The following is a 9,701-nucleotide window of genomic DNA, read 5'->3' as shown; positions in this document are numbered from 1 at the left end:
TAATTGATTTGGTACTGATCTTAAACCAACTCATCCATTCCACCTCTCATGGGTGTGGGGGGGGCATTTCAAAGATAGAACAGGCAGGAGGGGCGGGGAGTTGTACATTTCGAATATGAATGAGGTCATCAATGCTTTTAATGAATTTGTTCCAAGAGACCATATATTTTCTCCAAAGCTTTTATCCTATCTAAAAAAAAAAAAAAATCACACTTGAAATTCCTCCTTGGAAAAGACCTTCAAAAGCACTCAAGAGAATACTCATTGTTATTTTACAGTTACAACCTGTTTCCAACTCATTAAAGACACTCTTCAGCTTGGTTGTTGATTTTTTACTCACCAGGCTTGATTCCCAATCTCGTCTGGCTACAAAAATAAACACAGATTTAGGAGATGGAGATTTGCTACCCATCTGGCCAGTGGAAAGAAAGACTGCAAGGGACATTTGAAGAAAGGATGGTCAGGGTGAAGACTATATTGCAGGAATTAACATATCACTTCCCTAAAGAGCAAGTATAATAAACTATCTTATACATCTGGATCACGGATAGACCGAATGTGAAACATTTGAAGTTCACAGCTCCATCTGGAACATCTTGAGGGTAGAACATCTGTTTGTCTAAATGTACTGATTGTCCAGTGAGGCCATCTTAAGCACGTGGAGCTGTAGCCTTGAAGGGTATCATCCTTTGGAGGGCTAGGCCCAGAGTTCCCCTCGTTGGATTCACTAAGGGTTTCCCCATATTACTTAGTAGACTTTCATTAGAATAGAAACTACTTTGGGTGCTTAAATAGAGGGAAGACTTGTTGTTCCTTAGCCCATTCTACTTTAGGAGGAGACAGTGTCCTGTACTACTGTGCATCTGGGCTGAACTCATTTTCACATTATTGCAGCTGATGGTGAAAAGATGGATAGGCAGGAACAGTGCAACGTGGTGGGGAGAGCCTGGCCTTTGCAATTACAGAGATCTGCATTTGAATCCTGGTATACCCAGTAGGACCTTTGTGACCTCGAGCAATATCTCAGAGTCCTGAAGATGCTTGGTACACAGTGGGTGCTCAGCTAGCAAAACAATCACCAGTAAGAGTCATATCGAGTGTAAGCATACAGTATTGTGCTTCATGCATAGTAGGAGCTCTCACAATGTTAACTTTCTTAAAGTTTTTGTAAGGATGAATAGTAGAAATGGAGCCTGATGGCTTCCTTCAACCCCTAAAAAATGGTCAAAGGTGTCACCAGGTGACCAGAAAGAATGTTAATGGGACATTGAGTTGGATTGTTTTCTATGTCTTTTCTGATCTTAGCTTGCAGGATGCTCCACTCAACAGTCTAGTTTCCAGAAAGGCTTCCTTAGATGTTTCTTCCACAAAGTCTTAGTTGAGTGTGAGCTGGATGAGACAGAAATCTTCCTTTGCTTAGGAGAAAGAGGTTAGAAGTGCCCGTCAACTGTAGGGGACAAGGGACAGCTGTCCCATGAATAAAATGCTGAGGTTTGCATAGTTGGTTACTTTGAAGCCAAACCATGAAGCTTTTCCAAAACTAACCAGTATGATTGCTGAGGAGTCCTGACTTAGCAGGAAGCTGGAGTAATACATTTTATGAGGAAAAGGGCTCACTTACCTGCCTAAGGAACACATGGAAAAACTGGTAATGAAGGGTAAAAAGGGAGTAATGTTTTACATGGTCACCACACCCATGTCGGACAGAATATAAAGCCCTGGAGAAGACCTGGGCTTACACCAGAGACAAGAAATCAGATTTTGAAGCTGATTTTCAGAGCTCTGCTCCCTCCAGCACCATGCCCTACAACTTTTGCCTGCCCAACGTGAGCTGCCGCACCAGCTGCGCCTCCCGGCCTTGCATTCCTCCCAGCTGCCACAGCTGCACCCTGCCCGGTGCCTGCAACATCCCCGCCAATGTGGGCAACTGCAGCTGGCTCTGTGAGGGTGCCTTCAATGGCAGTGAGAAGGAGACCATGCAGTTCTTGAACGACCGCCTGGCCAGCTACCTGGAGAAGGTGCGTCAGCTGGAACAAGACAATGCACAGCTGGAGAGCCGCATCCAGGAGAAGAACCAGCAGCAGGACCCACTGGTGTGTCCCGCCTACCAGACCTACTTCCGGACCATTGAGGAGCTCCAGCAGAAGGTGAGGGGGTGGGCCCCACAGTGCTCATTTAGTGAACTATCCAGATTTAGTGTATGAACTTCTGAATGGACCTAAGGCTCTGTGTAGGTACATAGTGGCAAAGGTGTAGAATTAAGTATGACAGCCAACAGTCTTTGAACAATAGTTTTGGAATCCCCACGAGGCAGGACACATGAGTGGGGATGGGGTGAAGCATCAGCTCACAGTGAGTTGCAGACATCTCTCATTGCTTCTGACCTGAAAACAAGAATGCCCAATTTAAAAAAAATCTATTATAATATTAGGGTCTTGTTTTAAGAGAATTATAATATTTAGAAAAAGGATTCACACTTGAATAATTCTCTGATCTAGGGATTTTCTGAGTGAATCATCAAATATGGGAAGCCTTCCAATGGTGTATAAAAGTGTCTTCCAGAAACCAAGAGATCCATTGACTCTAGAAGCCTAACTAAAATATGCAGGCATGCTTATCATCGAGTGGGAATTTATACAAGTGATGGCACAGGACCAGAAACACGGCATAGGATTGGGTATTAAGTAAGGAGTCCTCATAAAAGTTGGACTTGGAGGGCTCTCCTGCAGAGCCAATACCTGAGTAGGATTTGAAAGGTGAGCAGGAGTGTATATCTGGTGGTACAAGCGTTTGGTTCTTGGAGGGAATTGTTGGTCCACTGTTGTATAATTCTGGTAGAGTGAATACCAGAAAGGGTTCACATGACCTGAATATCATGATTTATTTACTCAGAGCTGGTGAGTGTTGCATACACAGTTGGAGTGGGGGATGAAATGCTGAGTGAGATAGTCTCTTTCCTTCAGGAGGTCACATCTTCATAGGAGAAAGAGAAACAAATGACCACAGCACAAGCGCAAAAATGGTACTGGAGAAGTGCAGAGTATGTGGAACAAGTGGCTGGAGGGGCTGGGGAAGAAGGGGTGTGGATTATGCAAGGTGTTGTGATACGAGAGTGTTGAAAGGCATTCCAGGTAGAGGAAGACAGTTCATGTAAAGCATGACCAAGTGCACAGTGAAGGGAGACTAGAGAGAGGTCAGCAGGGCTGGAAGGAAGATGGTATGATGGGTAAGATAACGTACTTGTTCTGTAACTTGTCTGGTTTTAGCATCGCAGGGAATCTCCTCAGGTCTAATTAAGCTGGGATGACCACTCACCATACTAAAGGTTGAGCTCTCCAGCAAGCTCAAGTCCAAGAGGAAACCAGAGGCAGACCCAGAAGCGAATAGACCCTGGGTAGAATTCAAGGCAAAGGGCACATTGCGCCTGGACTGTTCTAATTTTGAAATGATCAGTGCTATGAATGAGCTGTCCTTGTATCTCCCAACTGTAAATCTAAAAGAACACAAAGCTCAATTGGGAAGGTGTGTAGTCCCAAGGGAACAGCTTTTCACTCGAAGTCACAAGATGTTCCTTTGCACATCGCTAATTTCAGAATCAATCCTCTCCCCAGATCTTGTGCAGCAAGTCTGAGAATGCCAGGATGGTGGTGCAAATGGACAATGCCAAACTGGCTGCTGATGACTTCAGGACCAAGTAAGACTTCTCTAACAATTGGAGCAGTTTAGGAGCAGGTAGCATTGCAGGCTGATGAACTCTCTGTCCTGGAAATGTGGTAGAAGCTTATTAGTTTAGGATTAGGTTGATAGTCAGAGTTTCTGCACTGAATGCAATGTTTAACACTGAGTGCAAGTTGTAAGTTTAGTTTGAAGGAGCGTGAGAGGCCACTCATTCCGTTTTTGAACTCAGTAGCCATATTAAATTTAAAAGTGAATGTAGCTGGCCATTGGTAGCTTACACCAGGTCTCAGGAGTCTGAGATCTGAGGATCAGGGGTTTGAAGGCAGCCTGGGCATCATAGTTTCGGTGAGATGCTTATTTCCAATTAACTGCTCAAAAACTGGAAGTGGAACGATGTCATAAGTGGTAGAGCACTAGGCTTGAGCAAAAGAGCTCAGGGACAACACCTAGGCCCTAAGTTCAAACCCCACAACTGAAGAACATAGTGAATGACATGCTGGTCTTTCAGATTCTTCATTATCAGCCCATTAGAAAGAAGTTACTCAGCCACAAAAACAAGAGACAAATCCATTTCCTTCTGAGACTCAAACAGTATTTTTATGTATGACCATTGCAATGATAAGAACACTGCCATTCTGTGTGACCTTTCAGTTTAAAGTCTGATTTTTTTTTTACATGCATCATTTCCTCATCTTTAGTTTTATTCTGTGGAGATTTTTTTTCTGTGGAGATTTCATTTTACAAAGAAGGTTCAGAGAGATCAAGGACTCTGTGCACAGCCATTGAAAGTCACAGCTGGATCTAAGTGATTTCTGATTTGGTGCATCTCTTGCTATTGGGATAGTGGCATGAGCTGTAGCAGAATTCTGAAGTACCAGGACACAAAAGGGCAAAACTGTCAGGGCTTTGTCTAGAGTCACTCGTGAATAGGATTCTTGACAAATGTAGTTAGTGACAGATGACATACATACAGGCATCCCACCATTGCCTTCTCTGTGTATCTCAGGGAGGAAATAGGTCTCCCAACTCAGGGATACTTTTCTTTTTAGACAATTAAAAATAAATCTCAAAACAGAATACATTTACCTAGTTCAGATGGATAAAGCTCAGGGGAAAAATGTCTTCCTCTTTGATCTCCTTTGACCTCTGGCTGTTTATGAAGGTATCAGAAGGAGCAGTCCCTGCGGCAGCTGGTGGAGTCCGACATCAATGGCATGCGCAGGATCCTGGATGAGCTGACCCTGTGCAAGTCTGACCTGGAGGCCCAGGTGCAGTCCCTGAAGGAGGAGCTGCTCTCCCTCAAGCAGAACCACGAACAGGTATGGGAGTTCCAGTCCTCCATATCACAAAACTAAGAGCTCCTTGACTTCCCTGAGCAGGGTAAGGGAGGTCTTTCTTGATTGGCTAAACATCTTACAGCTAATATTACATTTTTGTCTGTTGTTCTGCACGTAGTTGGGGGATTGTTGGGAAGTGAGTAACAGGCTGACCTCTTTCACATGAGAGAGCATGGCAAACTGTTCTATTTCCACTTGGGTCCAGATTTATGGCTGCAGTCCACAAAGGATCTTTAAAATGCTTTCTATTGTTGGGTAAGGTCTATGATCTTCTGAGGAGATACCAAATGAATGACCAATGTAGAATTTTCTTGCCCCCTGCACCACCGTTATAGCTAGAATCCAAGCTGAGTCTATGGATAGGTGGATAGATAGATGAATGGAAGGGGGGAAAAGGGAGAAGAAATGCTTCATTACGATCTCATGATGAAATGGCATGCTAGGGCACCACATGCAGGACTCAAATATGCATTCATGAGGCACAAACAAGGTCTAGTAGTAAATAAAGATAGCAGACATGAAGGCATTAAACTTGGCTTTCCTACATCTAAGTAGCAACAGTTATAAACCACTGGTCATTCTGTACTTGCCACTGAGCAAAAGGAAATCCAGTAAGAAATAATAGGAGTAATAAAACCCTTGAAATACAAGAAATATTGACAATAACAAAATAGTACAGATGAGGAAAGAGTCTCTAAGAGGGGGCCAGAGTTTCAAGAGGTCAGTAACCTATGGACTCTATCACCTATCAACTCTATCAACCTATGTCTCCTAATTTTAATATGACCCTTTTCCTACCACTATAGGACGCCCTTTGAGAGCATTTAGGTGTAGACTTCATTCTTTGCCTCCCCCCGCAGGAAGTCAACACCCTGCGCTGCCAGCTGGGAGACCGCCTCAACGTGGAGGTGGACGCCGCTCCCACCGTGGACCTCAACCGCGTGCTGAACGAGACCAGGTGTCAGTATGAGGCCCTGGTGGAAACCAACCGCAGGGAGGTGGAGGAATGGTTCATCACACAGGTGGGCATCAAAGCACGCGGCCACTCGGGACTCCAGGCTCTCAGACGGAGCCCACAAGCCAGGGGCTGACCCGTCTCCTCCCCTTCCTTTATTGCAGAGTGAGGAGCTGAACAAGCAGGTGGTATCCAGCTCTGAGCAGCTGCAGTCCTACCAGGCAGACATCATCGAGCTGAGACGCATGGTCAACTCCCTGGAGATCGAGCTGCAGGCCCAGCACAAGCTGGTGTGTGTTGTTGGGAGTGGCTGGTGGGCAGAGTGTGGTGTGGGAGGCGTCCACAGTGGGCTGTCCCACAGGCCACACTCCTCTGAGCCCTTGAAGCTGGAGAGCTGTGTGGAAGGCCCTGGAGGAAGGCTTTGCAGGAGCAGCTCCCTGACCTCCCTCTCTTGTCCCTTGCAGAGAAACTCCCTGGAGAACACGCTGTCGGAGAGTGAGGCCCGCTACAGCTCCCAGCTGTCCCAGGTGCAGTGTCTGATCACCAACGTGGAGTCCCAGCTGTCTGAGATTCGGTCTGACCTGGAGCGCCAGAACCAGGAGTACCAGGTGCTGCTGGATGTTAAGGCCCGGCTGGAGTGTGAGATCAACACGTACCGGGGCCTGCTGGAGAGCCAGGACTGCAAGTGAGTCTCTGGAAGTTTCCCCAATTACACACACAAGGCACACACACACACACACACACACATACACACACATACCAGTCTAAAGAGTAAAATAGAGCCTCTTGGGTCAAGCTTCAGACACTACTATGTCAACAAACACTATTATAGAATATTTGTTGCTAGTTTTTTGTAGTCTAAAGATATTTGGTATTCTAAATGATAGTCATGGGTGACTCTTTTCCCTGTTGCTAATTGGCAAAGAAAGTTTTATATCTTTAGGAATAGCTTGTCCTATGAAAAGGACCCCCATCTCTAAGAACAACAAGAAGCAACACCAGCCTCTCACAATCACTACTCATCTTGCTTTATCCAAAAATTTTAAAATCCATTATTTCATGGATCCTTGTTAGAATTATTTGAGAAAGGTAGAGAAGGATCATTTATAATCACCTTGTATCATAAACTGACATGTTGAATTCAAACCTCTTTGTACAACTACTCAAAGGTAATAAAAATAAATAAATAAAAGAATTTAAAAAACCCAATCACCTTTTAGAAAAGCACTATAATATCCTAAGGGTAGACAGTTCCAGCATCAATAGTGTATGCTAGGTGGTGGTTCGCAGAGTATAATTATTCACTTCTTTATTGTCGGTCTTGGGGCTTGAACTCAGTGCCTGGGCACTGGCCCTGAGTTCTTTTGTTCAAGGCTAGCCCTCTACCAATTTAAGCCACAGCATCACTTCTGGTTTTCTGATGGTTAATTGGAGATAAGAGTCTCATGGACTTTCCTGCCTGGGCTGGCTTTGAACTGCTGCCCTCAGATCTCAGCCTTATGAGTAGCTAGGCTTCCAGGTGTGAGCTCCTGATGCCCTGTTTACACAGTATACTTACAAGCACAACTTTGGGGGGGGGGTGTTCCCACCTGTGTGCTAGGTATCACTAATCTGATTGTATAGGTATGTGGCTGAGGCTTAGAGGGTGGAAGTGACTTCCTCATGCCACTGGGCTTACGGAGTAAACACTGAGATCCTACCTCAAGTGTTGTGTCTCTGAGCTTGGTGTTAAGGCCTGATCTGATCTGAGTAAGGCATGGCCTCCTAAGATAGTTTGGGTTGAGCCCTGTCCCTTTTATAAAGTACTTTTCTGATGATCTCATAATTCTATGCTCCAGGCTGCCCTGCAACCCCTGTGCCACCACCAATGCCTGTGACAAACCCATCGGCCCCTGTGTCATCAATCCATGCTCTACCCGTTCCCGCTGCAAGGCCCTCGGGTGCTAAATACCCCAGGGATTTCCATAGGAGGATTGCATGAAGACAGGAAGATCACGGATGATCAGTTCAGCCTCTTCTCACTCCATGCTTAGCTTCGCCATGAGTTACCAAGTCACGGCCTAGAAGGAGAACAAATGCTGTGGCCTGGTTCTGAGCCCTGGCCCGCTGGGATCTTCTCATCCTGGGCCCCCTCTCTCACCATCTGCTGGTTGGTGTTCTGATGGTCTCAGCTATGAAGAGGCAGCAGGAGATGCTTTCCGGTTCTCCCATTAACCTTCTTGCCATTCTCCAAACCTCCTAATAAACGTTCCTTCTTGCAATCAGACACGCTTCTCATTTGTATTTATTCTTTCCAAAGTGTTCCGCCTGGGCGGAAGGAAAACAGGATTTTTAGGTCTCAACCTTGTCCTGAAAAGCTCTTCATCATGACTCATGAACATTTATTAGGCACAACAACCACCATTATCCATTCAGTCTGGTTAAACCAGCAGACTAGGAAGCTAAGAGACCTCCTTTGAAAACAATAAGCACAATTGTCACATGACCTTCCTCAGTAAGATGAATGTAACATTTCTAGGAAGTCCCTTGGATTCTTTTTCTAGTATCTTTAAGAAGGGGAGATCAGACTGTACCTGGCCTATTCCTTTCTTCTCCTACTCACATGGCTAAGAAGGGGCAAGTTCAGGACTGAACCCTGGAGCTAAATTGCTGCAGGGTAGTTATATGTGAGGTATAACTGGGAAAGAATGAAGCAGATTGTGCACAAGTACCTGAGCTTGCAAATCACCCAGCTTTCTTTCTTTCTTTCTTTTTTTTTTCCAAATTTTTATTATCAAACTGATGTACAGAGAGGTTACAGTTTCATACGTTAGGTATTGGATACATTTCTTGTACTGTTTGTTACCTTGTCCCTCCTACCCCCCTCCCTCCTCCCCCTTTCCCTCCCCCCGCCCGGAGGTGTTCAGTTCACTTACACCAAACAGTTTTGCAAGTATTGCTTTTGTAGTTGTTTCTCTTTTTTTAACTTGTGCCTCTCAAATTTGGTATTCCCTTTCAATTTCCTACTTCCAATACCAGTATACACGGTTTCCAATATACTCAGATAAGATTACAGAGATAGTGTAGGTACAACCACAGGAAGGTGATACAAGAACATCATCAATAATAGAAGCTACAGATACACATAGGACGTTGAAAGTAGTTACAACTGTGATATAACAATTGTTTCCATAACATAGAGTTCATTTCACTTAGCATCATCTTATGTGTTCATAAGGGCATAGCTATTGGGCCTTGTGATGCTCTGCTATGACTTGCCTAAACCTGTACTAATTATTCCCAATAAGGGAGACCATAGAGTCCATGTTTCTTTGGGTCTGGCTCACTTTACTTAGTGTAATTTTTTTCCAAGTCCTTCCATTTCTTTACATATGGGACAATGTCATTCTTTCTGATAGAGGCATAAAATTCCATTGTGTATATGTACCACATTTTCCTGATCCATTCGTCTACTGAGGGGCATCTGGGTTGGTTCCAGATTCTCGCTATGACAAATTGTGCTGCGATGAACATTGTTGTGCTGGTGGCATTACTGTGATTTTGTTTGTGGTCTTTTGGATAGATACCCAAAAGTGGGGCTGCTGGGTCATAGGGGAGTTCTATATTTAGCCTTCTGAGGAATCTCCATACTGCTTGCCAGAGTGGCTGAACCAGTTTACATTCCCACCAACAATGAAGTAGGGTTCCCTTTTGGCCACATCCCCTCCAACAATTGTTATTATTAGTTTTCT

The 9,701-nt window shown here is 44.7% G+C and overlaps 1 protein-coding gene across 1 annotated transcript; it reads left to right on the top strand.

Moving 5' to 3' along the window:
* Positions 1–1,796: 1,796 nt before the first annotated feature.
* LOC125366271 (keratin, type I cuticular Ha3-II-like) lies at positions 1,797–7,917 on the top strand. Its single transcript, XM_048366859.1, has 7 exons — positions 1,797–2,147; positions 3,612–3,694; positions 4,841–4,997; positions 5,876–6,037; positions 6,135–6,260; positions 6,435–6,655; positions 7,809–7,917. The coding sequence occupies exons 1-7, from the start codon at positions 1,800–1,802 to the stop codon at positions 7,915–7,917; spliced, it is 1,206 nt and encodes a 401-aa protein (XP_048222816.1). The 5' UTR covers positions 1,797–1,799.
* Positions 7,918–9,701: the final 1,784 nt, after the last annotated feature.

Source organism: Perognathus longimembris, chromosome 17 (assembly GCF_023159225.1).
Source record: "Perognathus longimembris pacificus isolate PPM17 chromosome 17, ASM2315922v1, whole genome shotgun sequence".
NCBI lineage: Eukaryota > Metazoa > Chordata > Mammalia > Rodentia > Heteromyidae > Perognathus > Perognathus longimembris.
The sequence above is the reverse complement of the archived record's forward strand: the minus strand, read 5'-3'. Positions and strand labels throughout refer to the sequence as shown.

What these genes read in the sequence shown, in the direction of transcription:
- LOC125366271 (XM_048366859.1), top strand. Translation starts at nt 1,800, where the DNA reads ATGCCCTACAACTTTTGCCTGCCCAACGTGAGCTGCCGCACCAGCTGC. An exon ending in AGGAATGGTTCATCACACAG is followed by an intron (nt 6,038 to 6,134) that starts GTGGGCATCAAA and finishes CCTTTATTGCAG; the next exon opens with AGTGAGGAGCTGAACAAGCA. An exon ending in CTGGAGAGCCAGGACTGCAA is followed by an intron (nt 6,656 to 7,808) that starts GTGAGTCTCTGG and finishes TCTATGCTCCAG; the next exon opens with GCTGCCCTGCAACCCCTGTG.